At 38.3% G+C, this 18912-nt stretch overlaps 1 protein-coding gene and 1 long non-coding RNA gene across 3 annotated transcripts in view; one reads left to right on the top strand and one right to left on the bottom strand.

Moving 5' to 3' along the window:
* Positions 1–18912, bottom strand: part of LOC114247267 (kinesin-like protein KIF12) — a 40616-nt gene that overhangs the window by 14080 nt on the left and 7624 nt on the right. For both annotated transcript variants that reach the window (XM_089729269.1, XM_028180178.2), the window contains exons 3-5: positions 15081–15173; positions 10631–10784; positions 6948–7079 (exon numbers count right to left, since the gene is read on the bottom strand). In XM_089729269.1, the coding sequence (XP_089585395.1) occupies positions 6948–7079; positions 10631–10784; positions 15081–15173 (379 nt within the window). The remainder of the gene's footprint in view (positions 1–6947; positions 7080–10630; positions 10785–15080; positions 15174–18912) is intronic.
* On the top strand, positions 17693–18512 carry LOC149502581 (uncharacterized). Its single transcript, XR_016323439.1, has 2 exons — positions 17693–17906; positions 18105–18512. It is a non-coding gene; the product is annotated as an uncharacterized LOC149502581 (long non-coding RNA).

The raw sequence follows: 18912 nt of genomic DNA, 5'->3' as shown, positions 1-18912 counted from the left end.
TTAAGATTCAGCGCCCTAGACCTATAAGATTTACCATCCTGTAAACTAATAAAAATAAATACAAAATAAAATCCTGCAGTGGTTTGTTGTATGCTGGGAATTATGGTAACGAATCAAAATTCAAATTCTGGCCCATTTGGCTTTAGGGTAAATATGCCCACGAGTTTATAACCCAATAATAAATACTCAAAAAAATGATTGATGTTCGCATGATACATAAGGCATGAGACCTTTTTGTGGTGGGCCTCCTAAATAACAAAGTAGCCATCAGTTGTCCGTTTCTTGATTTATGCCATTCGTATGTAATCAATCAAAGAGATAAACTGTGTTCGAGGTATATTTGGACAGTCGAAAAATCATTTGTCGAACTTAATAACAGATATTGAGCGTCTAGAAAATACTTGGAATGAATATACACCACTGTTCGTCACACCCTCAAGTTAAAATAATGATACTATAGTACCTTAATTATTTTTGTTGTTGCCTTAAAAGGCAGGCGAGCATAGCGCGGGAGCTAAGGGAGTAAAGGTCGTATCTGAATTTAAGTAAGGCCAGATTTACAATTTGCACGTTTTTCATATAAGTATTAGAACCGACTACAATTTAACAAGGTTAAATGGCATTCTAATATGCAATCCTTTTGCTTGTAAAATAGAGAAATATAGATTTAAAAAAAAAAAAACTTTCGACACAAGTTAAACAGCATACAGAAACAAAATGGCCGCCCCCTCCATTTAGGAATGTAGAATTGTTAAGTTTGAACGCACAAGCTGTAATTACAGTTCTAAATATTAATGATGACATACAATGAAATGCAGATTATTAAAATCGGGGTATCAATTTAATCGATTTTTGCTGTTGATGTTGCACTCGCATTTACTGTAAATTAAAGTACTGGGCACATCGACTTCTAGAAAGAGACATTCGGCTAATTTCGGCTTTGTAGAGCATTGTCCCTTTCGCACGAAATACTAACAGTCCGGTATCTATTATGAGCTGTTAAAACAGTTATTGTAAGTTGCTTATTTTGATTATTCTTTTTTTTTTATAAAATATTATTTTTTTCTACATGTTTTGTCCTTAGATTTGATTTATTTATTTTGAAAAGTGATACATTCTGACAAAACAATTATAAATCCTCAATGAAGTCAATATCATTATCTAGGTCCGATGTGCCTTAAGTACGATAATCTAGACACAGTTTTCCTATTTATTATAATCATAATTAAAAGCGCTTTTACGGTTTAGTTTCGCGTTTATTATTGTCGTTATTAATGTCTTCGACGTTTCTAATATTCCACAGTTTTGGTTGTCGCAGATTATATGAAGTTAAACACGACTGGCGAAAAGAAAATATGTATATAATTATTATTATGGCGCTGGATGAGTGGATGAGTTCACGGCCCACTTGTTAAGTGGCGATCGGAATCCATCGAAAGCGGTGTACTGAGTGTGAGTTTTTTAACGCTCTCACGCATAGCGTAAAAGTTGAATCAAATTTGCATGAAGTTGGAACGTTTGTCTATGTTTGCCGTTACGTTGAACGCTGATCCAACTGCATACAAATTTGAGTTAACTTTTACGCTATCGAGAACGTTAAAAAACTCTCACTAAGCACACTGAACGTGCACGCGTGCATCAAAATGTATAATGCATTGGCCGCCCCACCCTTCAAACTGGAACTCATAATTGCTTCACGGCCAAAATCAGCAGAATAGCTCGCTCGTAATACTTCTAACGTCGAAGTTGATTGTTAACTCAACATTTCTATAGTTCAATCGGTACCTGCCTGCGAGATTTAAGGGCTATTAAAAGATCGAATATCGGACAATGATACCTAATTACACGTACCGATGCGTTAATAATTTATTGCGTAATTAATACTGGTGGTAGGACCTCTTGTGAGTCCGTACGGGTAGGTACCACCGCTCTGCCTATTTCTGCCGTGAAGCAGTGGTGCGTTTCGGTTTGAAGGGTGGAGTAGCTGTTATAACTATTTTATTTTATTTTATTTTATTAGGAAGACAAACAGTGAACTTAAACTATATAAACTCTAACCTTACAACTAAACACCATTTAAATGTCTCCGCATTTAAATAACTACAAACGATTGGGGCGTCGCATCGCCTAGAATTAAATAATTAAAGTAAAACGTAAAACAAAAACAAAAATAAAACAGTTTGAGAAAATAAAAAAAACAGAAAAACGTAGTAAATAGAAAATAATTAATTAAATATTTGCATTCAACCATCGACTGAGTAATGTTCTCCTAATACTCTTAGTAGAAGTGTTGAAAATGTCCAGTTCAGGGAAGTCAGCTAGAGCATTGAAACTGTTAGCAGCTCTTATAAAGAATGCATTACGTCTGTAATTTGTACCACCACGAGGTACTCCGAGACGAGATGATTGACGGCTCTCGCGCATTATGGATCTCGGGGGCACCCTTAAACATAACAACGATAGAAGATAAGACGAGTCCACCTCAGACTGAGCTATTTTGCTATACAGAACAATATCAGCTATCCTACGTCTTTCCTCCAGTGGAAGTATGTGATGCCTTCTACATCTCGTCTCGTAGTCGGGATCATACACTTTAGTTTTAAATTGAAGAAACTTCATGAATTTGGTCTGTATGGTCTCCAATCTATTTATATAAATTTTATATCGCGGATTCCATACCTGCGAACAATACTCTAGGATACTGCGCACATATGCACAGTACAGCACCTTGAAAATTTTAGCACTAGCAAATTGCGCACCAAGCCGCTTGATAAAACCTAATGATATATAGGCTCTTTTCACTATATTGTCTATATGCTTCTCATAAGACAGTTTCCTATCATGTGTTACCCCCAAATCGCAAAATTCATCTACATTTGCCAGATTGGTTCCTATAAGCTGATATGTGAACTTAACAGGTGTAGTCTTATGTGTGAAGGTCATGGCAAAACACTTCGAAACGTTGAGGTCTAATTTATTAAGATGACAATATTCCTCGAGCCTTAAAAGATCCTCCTGTATCATCTGACAATCATTGGAAGAGTTAACTTTTCTATAAACTTTCATGTCATCCGCATACAAGAGGAAGTCCGAAGACCGAAAACATGTACCTATATCATTTATAAAGATATTAAACATCAACGGGCCGAGCAGAGACCCTTGAGGAACACCAGAAGGGATCCCTCCCCAGGAAGAAGCATGTCCGTTGACCACAACCTTTTGTGATCTATTTTCAACATAAGAAGAAAACCACCTGAAGAGACTACCATGAATTCCAGCATTAAAGAGCTTTTGTAGCAGAATCGTGTGATCGATGCGGTCGAATGCCTTACTGAAATCAGTAAAGACAGCATCAACTTGACCACCAGAATCCATATTACGTGTGAGATATTCCGTGAAGGTAACTAAGTTAGTGGTAGTCGATCTATTCTTCAAGAAACCATGTTGTTGCGCTATGAAGGTAGGTTTTAAAAAAGCGTACAACTGTGAATACACAACTCGTTCAAACAGTTTAGCTAATAAGCACAATTTTGATATAGGCCTATAATTTTTTATATTTTCTTTATTGCCTTTTTTGTGAACAGGTGTTATGAACGCAGATTTCCAGATCACAGGTACGATTCCTTCATGAATTGACCTACGGTAAAGTATGACCAAAGGAGCAAGCAAGTTCTCAGAACACCTAACTATGAATAGGGGTGGAATTCTATCAGGACCTGCTGCTTTTGACAGATCTAAAGCCTTTAGCAGTTTCAAAATATCAGCCGGATCAATTTCAATACTGGATATGCAGTCAGAGTGTGCAATGTTTGTATTAACACCCAGGAGCAGGTCAGCAGTACTGTGATCAGCCGTAGCAGTATTAAGGAAATTTGATTGGAAGTATTCACAAAAAAGATTACAGATAGCGTCCCCAGAGTCAGTTGTTTGTCCTTCGTATGTGAGAGTAGAAGGAAGGTTATTTGCGGTACCTTTGTTAGTTTTAACAAATCTCCAGAAGAACTTAGGATCCTTTAAGATAGAACTTTCGACCGACGCGATATAAGCTCTATAACAATCATCTTCCAATATTTTAGCTCTTTTACGGAGGAGAGAAAAGGTTTCATAATCGTCAGTATTGCTGTATTTCTGGTATTTTTTCAAAAACTTGTATTTTTCCTTCAAAACTTTTTTTAACGGGGATGTGTACCAGGGTGGGAACAAATTAGGAGCATAATACTTACGAGGAACGTGCTTATCGATTACGTCATATAATATCTTATAAAAATTATCGAGGGCCTCGTCAATGGAAAAATTTAGTAAAAAGCTGTCCCAGTCTATATCCGCAAGTGACGAGTTAATAGACTCAAAATTTCCAGAGTGGAAGCAATACTTTAACCTAGGTTGAACTATTAACTGTTTTATATCAGTTAAAGACAGAAATATATTCAACGATTTATGATGAACATCCTCCTTCACTAAAGGGTCGTCACAAGCACTGATTTCAAGCTTTGAGTTCGATAAAACCCAATCAAGTACCCTATTATTAATATTATAAAAGTAATTAAATTGATAGAAATTGCATTCTGCCAAGACATCAAAAAAGTAGATTTGCGCATTCCCACTAATGCCCTGTGGCTGTGTAAGATCTTCGTCAGTGTCAAAAGACCATTTGATATCTCTCATATTAAAATCACCGGTAACTATAAATGTATCATTAGGGCATGAGTCCATTGCTAGAGAGAGTTTGTCTGTAAAGTTGGTTAGCTGAGAATTGAAGTTGTAGCCAAGGTTTTCATCACATAAATAGAGGGAACAAAAGTGTATATTTACAACACCACGACTTTTAGTATTGAATGTCACCGTAACCCATATATCCTCGGCAGAAGACGACCATTCCGGGCGGCGCGACGCCGTAAGATCGCGTCGTATCGCTATCAGTACGCCTCCACCATACAATTCATTTGTAGCTATATAATTTCTATCCCGTCTAAACACAATGTACCTATCATCGAACAGCTCACAGTCACCAATACTATCCATTAACCAAGTTTCCGTGATTAAGATAACATCATAGTTATTAAGTAGGACATTTCTTTTAAAATCAATTGTTTTGGTACGTAACCCTCTAGTGTTTTGATAATAAATACTAAGCTTTACATTAGCCATTTGATAAGAATTTTGATACAATAGCTGAAATAAATCGAAATAAGCAATTTTAAATGTAATATTATAAACAATAATAAAGAATAATATAAATTGATTTTAATAAACGTACCAAGACAATCATTTTCACGAACAAAGTAATTCAGCAAAACAAAACGATATTGTAGAAATAGTAAATACTCAAATCCTAAAAGTAATACATTTAACAAATAAAATTTAATTTTAATATTGTGAGAATAGGGTAGTACAAAAAACTTAAATGGCATCGCACACGATCGCTCGAGCACGATCGGTTCATACTTATCAAGCGATAATGAGCGGAACCGAAGTAGCAAAACGCAAGCGATAATGTGCACTATGACATGGCTAAGCGACGTAATGCATAACGATAAACGTATGAATATAGCTGAACTTACGTACCTGAACTGGATGCACACTTCGTAATAATAAAAATATAGGTAATAATAATGCGCGAGGTTGCATGCGGCTCTCAAACTTTTAACAGTTGACTTCTTATTAGAGCAAACTTTAAAGAATAATGAAAAGAAAATAAATTTTGTGTGATAAAAAATACTAAATAAAAAGAAATATTGATTATTATTCAGGTTATCTTCTTCAAATCCCTTTCCTCTTTTATAAAAAATATCGGGGATGTATCTGATTTGCGGGCCATTATTTTACAATGTTTTACCCAAATATATTGGAAATTATTATCCTTCGCGAGCGACTTTGCTTTGTTTAATAATGTTTTGTTACGCTGCGTCAAATGGTCGTTCAGATAAAATTTTCCCTCTCCTCGTATACCCAAGTCCGAGAGACTGTTCTTCTTAATTTTACGAGCTAAGGCGATAAGTTCCTCCTTGCGATACCTATTGTTGAACGCAACAATAATAGATTTTTCAGCCTTCAGCACACGAGTTGGGATACGTGCAATGTAATTAATCTCCTCTTTTGTAATGGAAATATTATAAAGTTGGCCGATACAGCTGACGACATCATATAGATTTTCACCCTTCTTTTCCGGTATACCACGGATCTCCACGTTATTCGCACGGGCCCACTGGTCCCGGTCCTGCAGCTCATTGTTCAACCTGGTAATTTCGTCACGAAGAGCAGGAACCTCACTGCTGATCTTTTCAACTGTACATATCCTAGTGCCCAAGTCCTTCACCGTGTTCGAGAGATCACCAGTGAGTTGATATGCCAGCTCGAGGGAATTCTTGAGATCGCCTATTTCAGCCTTGATGCTCTTGATGTCTTCCACCACTGTTGCTAACGGAGCCAGTCGAGATAGGATTTGACTAAGTTGTTCCTGTATTGCGTCCTGGGGCCCTTTACACTTCAGGCACCGCCAGGTATTTTTCCGTTCACCTAATCTGCGATAGCCGGATTCCGTCACTCCAGAACATGGAAAATCATAATGATTCTTGCAAATGCTGCATATTGTTCCGTCGGTGTGTTGAGTACCACAATTCGCACAGGTATGCATTTTAAGAAATGATATTGATAATAACAAAAAGTTAAAATATTTATAAAAGTTTGAGAAACTGATTAAGAGACGAAGCGAGACAAGCGTGCGTATTCTTAGGTGGCCACGAGGCGTATACTTAAGACCTTAGAACTTATATCTCAAGGTGGGTGGCGCATTTACGTCGTAGATGTCTGTGGGATCCAGTAACCATTTAACACCTGGTGGGCTGTGAGCTCGTCCACCCATCTTAGCAATAGAAAAAATTTTTAGAAAAAATTACTCATTGAATTTTCTAGAATTTTAATGTGCTTGGAATCGTAGAGAAACTTACAAGGCCCGGACGTCCAGTGAGGGTGTGAGTCTTGCCGCTTCCCGTCTGGCCGTAACAGAAGGCCGTGCACGAAAACCCTTCAACCGCCATCTCCAATAGTCTTTTCACTCCGGAATATTCTAGAACGTCTTCCTAGAAGAACGCCCACCAATATAACAAGTGTAAAGCGGTTGACACTTCCCACCCCGGAAAGGAGGTCTCAACATTCAAACCAAAACGTTTGAAGGGACGTTAATTTTTGAAGGGATCGCGGCAGAAATAAACATGATCGTAACCACCACTAAATGCCGCTTGGTGATAGCAGTAGATATGCCGGTATAATACTGAGAGGACGCTATTACTGATTCTCCGGTGGATCTATTCGCCTCATGACACCGAGAGAGGTGGTAGTATTCCAGTATGAGTTACACTTGCAGGTTGCGGACATGTTCGAAACTATTTTCACGGTCTAATCACAGTTCATCGTTCCGTATAGTACTCTGAGCCCCCTGGAAATATATTGACGTTTTGACGGCCTATAGAGGTTGGTTGACCACGAAAACTGTAAGGAATCGTAAATGTCGTGAGTAAAGTAGTTTTGGAGTAGGAGTAAATACAATTTTGAGTTTGGTCACGTGTTGTCATTTTCCATACCAGGGATATAGCCGCATCGAAGCTTTGCCCACTGATTTTCTCGCCGGATCTTCTCAGTGGGTCGCGTTTCCGATCCGATGGTTGATTCTGCGAAGCACTGCTCTTGCTAGGGACAGTGTTAGCAACACTCTGGTTTGAGCCTCGTGAGCTCACCTAAGTGTTAGGGCGAAGCTGAAATAGCCTCTCAAGGCTATCAGCATAGGTAGGGGAAAAAAATCGAAGCTTTCTATTAAGCAAGTCTTCTTTGAAGAAAGCTCAGTATTAAGTCTATTATTAGAGGCGACTCCCTCTTAAGTCAAAGTCGATGGGCGGAGCCATTGACGACGAGCACTGACGTGGACTCGTGACGTCATCTGGAGGGGCAACTCGTCATCTGGAGGGGCAACCGACCGACCAGCGGGGACATCACGCCACCTCGGATCACTTTTGCTGGAAGCGCGCGCAGCGTTCACTTGTCTTAGATTTAATATTCTGTGTCGATCGTTCCTGCCCACTTTTGTATTTTTTTTATTTATTTAAATTATTAAGCCGTTGCTAAAATCAGAAGTGGGATAGGGCTTGTGCCCTATCCGCTTTTGGGTTATCCTGGCGTACAGTTTATTTTTAAAATTTGCATTAAATTAACAACGTAATGACCGATATACGTGTAACTGGAAGCAGGGTAGGAGGACGCTCGCATTCGCCGAATGTTCGAGACCAATATTGGAGAATAATATTGGTGCGTTTAATTGCTTAAAACTCAAATGTGAACGTTGCGCGTGAGTCGAGCCCGCTAGGGTCGCAGATAGAAGACGCACGTCCCTCGACCGCGGACGGTGGTGGCGCCGGACCCGTGGTGGCGTTGGGAATCACATCACCGCCGCCGTCAGAGTCCCGCGCGTACGACGCTACAGACAGGATCATCGGAGCATTAAGTGCACTGTCCAAAGTAAGGTCGAACCATTTTTATATTTCTAATTTTGACCCCCGTTAATGATATCGATTCTTGGTGCGAAGTAGATTTTTTTTGTCGGATACCCTCTTATGAAATGTAATAAATCACCAAGTAACTAGCTCAACGACTTTATCACAACCGACCTTACGGTCTATTTTTATTGACGCGATAGAACATGCTCGAGACTGAATGCTCAGTTTCGATGGGTGGAAATAACATTCGAAGGGTTCAAAATGTTACTAGTCGGCACACTCCATCAATACGTCAATTAGACAACAGTCCGACTGTCCAGGTCGGTGATCATGCAAACGGGACGCCGTGTTGCTCCATCGCCGTGTCGATTGTACCCGCGTTTGAGAATAGATGTAAAATAGTTCCACCACGCGTTGTGACAATAAAAAGGCAACTACCACATCAGCACGGAAGTTAACCGAATCCATTAGATTCGTAAATTCAGATCTAGCTCATGGTTACTTTATTTCTAAGTTTTACCCTGCCGTGCAATACATAGACACATTGTGTAAGGAAGTAGAATGGACTAGATCCTTAACTGGGAAGGCACTGAGTATTTGTCACGAGTTTTGGGCTGTCTTAAGAGTGATGAGCGTACTTGGTTACACGTGTGATTGTCTAGTGACCGGACGTGGGGTAACTTCGTAAAAGACTTTAAGCCGTTGTGTCCGCGAAAGTTAGAGTATGCCAATATTCTTTATAATGCTATGCAATTAGCATCAGATTGCTTTGCCTCATACGTCGAGTGCGCCAGGAGATCGTTGCTCTGTATTAAGATGGTCAGAGGTCTGACTGACAAACTCGGAACTTTAATAATGATACGGGGCATAATGGGCCCTCTGGTTGACTCGCGAACGCTAGTCTACAGATTCACGAGTTGATTTAATTTTTGGTGGAGGTCAGGTTAGGCCGAGTCCTCGTAGGGTTCAGGCACTAGTTGAGTCACCAGTGACGCGTAATGTCAAACATTCTTGGGGTTGACTGCATGCTTCCAGAGATTTACGTGGTAACATAGTTCACGTAGATGTTGTAACGTGGTAACATAGTTCACGCAGAGATTTACGTGGTAACATAGTTCACGTAGATGTTGTAACGTGGTAACATAGTTCACGCAGAGATTTACGTGGTAACATAGTTCACGTAGATGTTGTAACGTGGTAACATAGTTCACGCAGAGATTTACGTGGTAACATAGTTCACGCAGAGATTTACGTGGTAACATAGTTCACGTAGATGTTGTAACGTGGTAACATAGTTCACGCAGAGATTTACGTGGTAACATAGCTCACGTAGATGTTGTACCGTGGTAACATAGTTCACGTATATGTTATGACGTGGTAACAAAGTTCACGTAAAGGTGTGACGTGGTAACGCAGTTCACGTTACGAGTGTATTAGCTTGACATGTTAACTTGGCCATGTCAACCAGACTTTACTCTCACAGTATATTATACACCCGATATGGTAACAGTGCCGTGTCGTCAGTACATCTAACGTAACTCAACAAGAGCCATACATGAACGCACTGAAATGTGATGTAAAATGCTCACAAAAACTACTAACTTTTACTAATGGTTCATGGTACCAAAATCATGATTGTAATGCAAACAATCTATTTCTATGACGATATCATAGAACACCCCGATAGCAACGCTGTGCACACAGTGAGTCCTGCATCGTCAGAGATTGAAGACGGTCATGACATCGAGGTGAACGTGGACGTCCACCAGTCAGGAGAGGCCGTATTAGAGGCGACTCCCTCTTAAGTCAAAGTCGATGGGCGGAGCCATTGACGACGAGCACTGACGTGGACTCGTGACGTCATCTGGAGGGGCAACTCGTCATCTGGAGGGGCAACCGACCGACCAGCGGGGACATCACGCCACCTCGGATCACTTTTGCTGGAAGCGCGCGCAGCGTTCACTTGTCTTAGATTTAATATTCTGTGTCGATCGTTCCTGCCCACTTTTGTATTTTTTTTATTTATTTAAATTATTAAGCCGTTGCTAAAACTATGATATTAATAGTGAGGATTCTGTTAGTTGTTTACACTGTGTCACAGCGTTGATCCAATTAACCAAATATGTCTGTAGTATGATACTTACTTGGGTAGCAGCCGGCTCAAACACAACGTTGTACGAGAAAACCTTAGGCTGTTTGTTCGGTGTGGTGCCGTTGCATATGATCTGCCCCTTGCCGGGAAACTCCAGCATCACGGGCTCGCCGCGAGACCGTTCCGCCTCATTGACCGGACGTACTCTGTTCAAGTAATACCAGAGCATAAGCACTTGAAGTCATCGTGGCCTAGAGGATAAGACGCCCGGTGCATTCGTATGTGAAAGTGTCGGTGTTCGAATGCCGCAGGCAGGTGCCAGTTTTTGTAATAAAATACATTCCAATCGGGATCCTTCTGATTTTTTGACGCAGGTTAAAACTTATAATAAACTCAATTGATAATAGTGCAACGTCTTGTGAGTCCGCTCGAGTTACCAACACCCTGCCTATTTCTGCTGCGAAACAATAATGTGTTGTAGTTGTAAATGTGGTGCTGCCATTGAACTCAATATAAGCGACTTCGGCCCTATTCGGTAACTGACTCAGGTAGTGGCATTTACTTTGGGAAGTCCATGAATTCTAGTCACAACTTAACACGGGTGTTTTTTTTTCCTTCGATATTAAATACTAAAAAAGCATTTGGTTCACCAGTATGCTAAGTGCGAGTTTTTTAACGTTCTCGATAGCGTAAAAGTTAGCCTAATATTATATGCAGTTGGAACAGCGCCCCTAGCCCCTAAAAGTATGCAAACGATCCCGTTCCATACAAATATGAGTTAACTTTTACGCTATCGAGAACGTTAAAAAACTCGGACTAAGCACACTGATCTTAATCATCATTTTTCATAGAGCAGCGGAATATAGCCAAGCAAGTTCCTACCGCTCAACCGACCGATATTGCTATTGCCCTTGTAGGCAGACGAGCATACGGCCCACCTGATGGTGAGTGGAACGCACTGTGGATGACCGCAGTGGCTCCAGGTAGTATGGATGAACTCTACTCCGGTGGCGGGCGGTGCGATGGTAAAAACGAGATGCCGGTATCATCTCGAACAATTCCTTAGAGCACTCCCCATGGAACATACGGTACAGAATACAGAGGGAACCGAAGTCCCTCCGCAGACAACTAAATAATAATAAATAGTACTAGAGGTCCCGCAGTAGTCGAAATTCGACTATAATTAATTGGAATTGTAAGTTGGTACACTATTATGATTGTATTTTATACTTCTACAATCACAAATTTCACCAAGACTACACTATAAAAAATATTAACAAAGGCAAATAATATTTAATCTATTCTCAATTTGACAACAGACGCCAAGAACAAAAGTTTGACAATGAGTAGTATGCATGCGTGTGTGCGTCAAATACATGGTATGTAGTGTGTGTAATGTTTTCTTTATTGATTTAATGTATTTTTACGCATTATTTAAAAAAATATAAGCATTGTGCACTTCTTCTCTATATTCTCTATAAGTGTTGAAAACTTCATACTCCTCCGTCCGCGCAATTTTGCGTAAAAAGGGCACAAAGTTTTTGCTTCACGTATTAATATATAGATTTGGTTTTCCCATTCAATCAAAAATTCCCGCTTCGAACTTCCGACCCAGTTTCAACCTGTCCGCTCCGAGTTATTTAGTCTTTGAACAAAACCGCCGACGTATAAGTACGTATGAAAGTTTCATTTCGCATTGTTACATAAAATGGAAATCGATTTGTTCCTTGTCAATAAGCTGTGTCAACAAGCTTTTATTACAAACGTACAAGTTCAAAAGCTTAACTTAATGAAATATGTACCGGCTTGAGATACAGAAGGGAGTTTCTTGTGCTAATAAAACTCCAGCACTTAATATTATTTTTATATTATTTAAATTGAGAGATGCACAGCGTGCATGTAGAGCGGGCTATGAATGATTGAATGATAGCGAAATACAATATAGTGTGATGCTTAGCGCCTTAGAAGGCTAGCATCTTTGACATTGCTATAAAATAATTGAAGGCGCTGGTCTGAACAAAATACGATGCTTCTGTGTATCTATATATTAATACGTGAAGCAAAAACTTTGTATCCCTTTTTACGAAAATTGCGCAGACGGAGGAGTATGAAATTTTCCACACTTATAGAGAAGAAGTGCACAATGCTAATATTTTTTTAAAATAATGCATAAAAGATACATTAAATCAATAAAGAAAACATTACACACACTACATACCATGTATTTGACGCACACACGCATGCATACCATTTATTGTCAAACTTTTGTTCTTGACGTCTGTTGTCAAATTGAGAATAGAATATGGTTTGTCTTTGTTAATATTTTTTATAGTGTAGTCTTGGCGAAATTTGTGATTATAGAAGTATAAACTACAATCATAATAGTGTACAAACTTACAATTCCAATTAATTATAGTCGAATTTCGACTACTGCGGGATCTCTAGTATAAATAAAATCATATCACACGTTGTTGCAAACATTAAAAAATCACACGTCCCTTAAATAAACAACCGTAAGCATTTCACGAGACATTACAAGTTATAGGAGGTAATTAAATTCAAACGATAAGTTTAATCTATCGATGAGTCGATAATCAAATTTTTTTATTGCTTCGATGGATGGACGAGCTCACAGCCCACCTGGTATTAAGTGATTACTGGAGCCCATGGAAAACTACAACGTAAGTGCGTCAGCCACCTTGATATATAAGTTCTAAGATCTCAGTATAGTTACAACGGCTGCCCCACCCTTCAAACCGAAACGCATTACTGCTTCACGGCAGAAATAGGCAGGGCGGTGGTACCTACCCGTGCGGACTCACAAGAGGTCCTACCACCAGTAACTACACAAATTATAATGTTGCGGGTTTTTTTTATTTTTATTACACGATGTTATTCCTTCACCGTGGAAGTCAATCGTGAACATTTGTTAAGTACGTATTTCATTACAAAAATTGATACCCGCCTAGGATTCGAACACCGGTGCAGCGCTACATATGTACGAATGCACCAGACGTTTTATCTTTAGGCCACGTCGACTTCAAAATTTGAAGGAGAAACATCAATAAACCTTCCACCATCATCACTCTCCTGACATATATTCTATCAAATACCATTTCTTCGCCACCCCCCCCCCCCTCCACCTTACCACTCCCCTCTTACACATATCGTCTTTCACGCAATCCATCCATTTTTTTTAGGTCCTCCTCTTCCTCTAAAGCCTTCCACATTCTTAAAACTCTCTTACCAACTTATTTATTCTTTATTGTACACACACAGTTAAAACAATATAATAATCACGAAAAGTTATAAAAATGGCGAGCTTAACTCAACAATTGAGTTATCTACCAGCTAACCGTTCTTAAAGAAGGTGAGCTTTACATAGGTGGGTAGAAAAGTACAATCTAATCAATTTACTTATTGATACTGTACACAATAACAAATAATAGTAATAATAATAAATAAATAAATAAATAAAAAACCTTCATTGTCATTTCGTCTCATAACATGTCCATACCATCCCAAACGCGCATTTCTCAACTTCTGTCACAGGTGTCACTTTCAGACTTCTAACGTATTCATTAGGGAAGATCTTCCAACGAGTGGGGATATTGTTTTTTTTCCTACCTATTCTAGTGATCTCAAGGGGTTGTACTAGATTCACCGAGCTAGTACGTAAGCTCACGGGGCTCTAACCTGACGAGTTGATAATACCAGCTCTAGCAAGAGCAGTCGTTCGCAGAATCTACCACCGGATTGGAACCCACTTGTAGACCCTTGGCGACCCACTGAGTAGAACCAGCAGGAAACTTATTACATCACACATATATGCAAGCGTATCTTGAAAAGGTCGTTAGCGCGATTCAGGTATCTATCAACTAACTAGTGTCTTCTATATCGTTCCCTCACTGCTGAGGATCGCGACCATATGTGACGTTTCTCCACAGTGTTCGATCATGGGTGGCATGGACCGCATGGTACAGACTACCACCAAGCGCTTCTCTTACTACCTACCACCATCTGGGTGGTGTTATGCCCACGGCGCGCTTGCCCTCTATGCGACCCGCAATTATGAGCTTCTCTAATTCATGTCTGGGAGACCGCATGATGTGTCCGAAGAAGCTCATAGCACGTTCCCGGCAGATGGGAGAGAGCCTTTTTCGGATGTTTAGCTCCCTTAGAATGGACCCGTTAGTTCTCATGGCAGCTCTATGACAGCTACCGTCAAATTTAATATAATGTTTAGAATCAGCAAATAATAAATCTAGCTGAACACAAACGCAAATGTATCTAATCGTTGTGTGTTCATCTAAAATCTTGCTAATGCGTTTAACTTGAATTTTAACCTCAAATGACGTCACTTACGAAAAGTAATGGTTGTCCATTTTTTTTTAACAACGCAAAGTATATTTATGTGTATGGTTCAAAATCGATAGCCGATGTAGCGATACGTTCTCGAAGCCTAACTACAGTCACTACTAATACATAATACAAAAACTCACCTGACAACGACATTGATATTATCTTCATCGGAGTTGACAGTTGAACTGGATCCTCTTGTACTTCTATCAAGGCTGCCGGCTCGACTGCTACCACTATAAAAATTGAAAACTTTTATTCTCTAACTAGCTTTTGCCCGCGACTTCGTTCGCGTGGAATAGTTCACAAATAATGGTTTATATCAGAACAAATTTGCTTAGCATAAAAAACGTTATAGTGAGCCGACCTTAACATATAGAAATTTTCTGTCGCGGACTATTTTTTAGATCTTTTAAAAGGAAACAATTCTGTCATACATTATTTTAGCGAAACTTTAACCGTTTCTGCAGCGCACGCAGTTAAAGTTCTCGAAAGGGAAAAAAACCCGATTATGAAACATTCTTTATTGGTGCTCCGCTTGTATTAGTCTTAGCGTAATTTTATATAGCCTTCCTCAATAAATGGGCTATCTAACACTGAAAGAATTTTTCAAATCGGACCAGAAGTTCCTGAGATTAGCGCGTTCAAACAAACAAATTCTTCAGCTTTATAATATTTATATTATTATTCTCTAATTTAGAATATTAATTAATCGATTATCTCTCATCTCTTTAATTGCCGCGAAAACTTTTTAAATATCGACTGAACTCAATATAATATGGAACTAAGAAACTCGACCACCTAATCAAACACCAATTTTTAAAGATTAGTCACATTATATGGTCATCGTGCGTTAAAATTGGTGAAACTCTTGTTGTGGCAACCCTGACAGGGCTAAAGCAGCAGCCGACCACCGTCGACGTCCTAGACGCGTCCTTATCCTTATGGTGAAGCTCTCTCCCAGTCTTCCCACTGGCAGATATGCAGCTCCCTTGGAGCTTTAAGATTTTTTGAATACATTCAGTCAGCGTTTAGAGACCCCCCTATTTTCTTCTCCCTTAGTAAAGCTGGAAAGTCCCATGTACACAAGCACTCCCTCCATCATAAAATACAATCTTTGAAATTTTTTTCGAGATTGGTCCCCGCTAGCCTGTTAATAAGAAAATCGCAAATAACATAATTTGCCGATTAGTTTTCATGGTCTATGCAAATTCAAGGGTGCAATCGATAACACCTGTTTGAAGTTTATCGATGTATTGCGTATCTGATTTATGGTTTTTTATTTATTTTAGTGCCCTGTGTATGTGAACGAGCTCAACTGGTTACCAGAGTCCATAGACGTGTATATACTGTCCGTGTCGTGCTAACTTTGAGACATGAGGTCTGAGGTCTAAACTTAAAACTGGAACGAGTGCTCCCGGCAAAAATAAAGCTATTTAGTTATCTGTCTATCAAATCTTTCAAGCTCAATTCAGTAATACATTACGGTAATTAAGTAAATTCATAAATTACAGGATTAATTTATTATTGTTTTCATATAAGGAGTATCCGTGTGTAGTTGCTATTGTTTCAGAAAATACAATTAAGAAAACAACAGAAAAACATTAATAAATAATGATGTCGAAGAAAACAAAACAAAAACAATTGTTACTCTGTGTTCCTTGTCCGAAGTTTTATACAATTTTCGTTAATTATTTAAATAGTTTCCCGCCATTCAACGTAGATTGACAGGTCGCTAAGCGGGTTTCCTAACATGGCCGACAAATGTCAAGGGCTAGGTTTTCACTGGCCAGTAATCAGTAACTACAGAGTTTTGTATTTAGTCATTTCCGTTTCATGTTTTATTACCAGAGAATGAGAACTGCGTAATATTTCTTTACCAATTCGCTTTTATATCCTAAGGATTAGACCTGAGGATTAGCATTACATACTATTTTACTAAGTTAATAGTTTACGTCTCTCGTCACTTTTCTATAATTTTACATTAATCTCTAAAATGTTACAATAATCATAATTTTAGTCAATATTTATTCGCATTTGATAAATTATGTTAGTGTTTAGTTTCTGTAGGTAGTCTATTTAGATGCGATGTGACTAGGAGATGCATGGAAATGGTAGTGCAAGGTAGAGGGTGAAGAGGTTGACCGAAGAAGACATGTATGGAGTGTGTGAATGACGCTATGAGAGAGAGAGGAGTAAATGTTGAGGTGACGACTGATAGAAGAGAATGGAAGAGAAAAATGAGCTGTGCCGACCCCACCTAGTCGGATAAAGTGAAGAAAAATAAGGAGAGTCTATTTACAAGCTTATTAATGACTTGGTAGTGTTTTTTTTTGCCTTTTTGCCTTTGTATGCAAACGAGCATATGGCCCACCTGAAGGTGAGTGGTTACCGTCGCCCATGGAGTTCAGCAATGCCAGGGGCAGAGCCAAGCCGCTGCCTACCGTTAATGTTTAAAGTTGATATACGTTTGAAAAATATTTTAAAGTGGGATCTACGCCACGTTTAATATGAATGAAAAATAGATTATCGAAAACAAAAAGAAATGCAAAATCGAGGTTTAGTAAAAATATTCATATTTTTTGTAAATACCATTAATACGCGACCCCTGCCAGCTTTACAAAAGGATCGTTGATAACATAAAAATAAAACCCCATTAATCATTAAAAAAATCATGTAGGTACTTGTGCTTTTTTTCACCACAGAAGAAATTACATTACAAAGAAAAAATAATTCATGAAAATGAAAATTATCGTACCATACTTCGATCAATAATACTACTAGATTCGCGATTAGCGCTTCAAAAACGGCCCGAAAAATAAGACCACAAATAAATTTGTGGTCTTATTTCAAATTAGTATGGTCCAATCATAGCCAACACTAAGACGTCAAAACGCTGCAATGCGCGTTCAAAAACTGAGTAAAAAACCACCGTAACACCAAGGTTTTGGAAGGAATATCTTTTTTTGGTAAATTTATATTATTAAGTGTTTTTCATAAAATAATAAACACAATTATATTGTAAATAAAACAGAATTTACGAATATTGTAATTGTTTGGCCAATGTTTGCAACAAGGCACCAACTATTGTAACAAACATCACCTATTCTTGGACAGGGAATGCATAGAGTAGTTTGGTTATTTTATAATGTTATTTTTGTTTGTAGATTTCCTAGTAGCCCCTTGTCGCTGTGCACAATGGATATATATTGTCGCGAAAGAAAGAGAAGAAATATAGAACCCTTATAAAAATTCTAGAATTGTTCAATGGTGGTGGCAAATCAATGCAAAAAAGTATTAAAAAAACTTTATATGTATGTGTAAATATTTTAAGCGTATATGCTGAAAAGGATTTGTTTTCTGGGGGAAACGAACACAGCCATAAAATAAGCCTAAATTAAACTGATTATAGAAAAATTCATTGATATAAGATTACATTATATTTGTAAAAAAGAAACCGCTCATATAAAAATGACTTCTAAAAGACAGCTTTATAACAAACTGAATCTGTTTAAAGGTAATTAAACCTACATTATTGTTTTAATTACTTCTGTATAAAAAATACGTGGAAAACATGTTTCGTGTTTCCTTTCATATTTTTTCTACTTTATTCAATTTTATTTTTTATCACCTATTTGTTGTAATAGCGGCAATGTAAAATATTATCTACTACTTTTTTCAATCGGTCAAAAATAGTTGCGACCATACAAAACAAACCTAAAACAAATATGTATATTCTGCAACTCTATGTCTTTCAATACTTACTGTGTTCTGAGCATTGAAATGTAATACCAAGAACTACATCTAGTTCCACAATACAATAAGCACGAAATTTTAAACAAATATTTTTAACCTTATAAATTAGGCTTTAAGTATCATTTTAGAATAAATATTTTTGTACTGATGACTTTTTATGTTCAAGTGACATTTTAAATTTATTCCATAATATTCTTTTTCTGACGAAAGGACCTAAAT

The sequence above is a fragment of the Bombyx mandarina genome, chromosome 08, assembly GCF_030267445.1.
Source record: "Bombyx mandarina strain Sakado chromosome 08, ASM3026744v2".
NCBI lineage: Eukaryota > Metazoa > Arthropoda > Insecta > Lepidoptera > Bombycidae > Bombyx > Bombyx mandarina.
The sequence above is the reverse complement of the archived record's forward strand: the minus strand, read 5'-3'. Positions and strand labels throughout refer to the sequence as shown.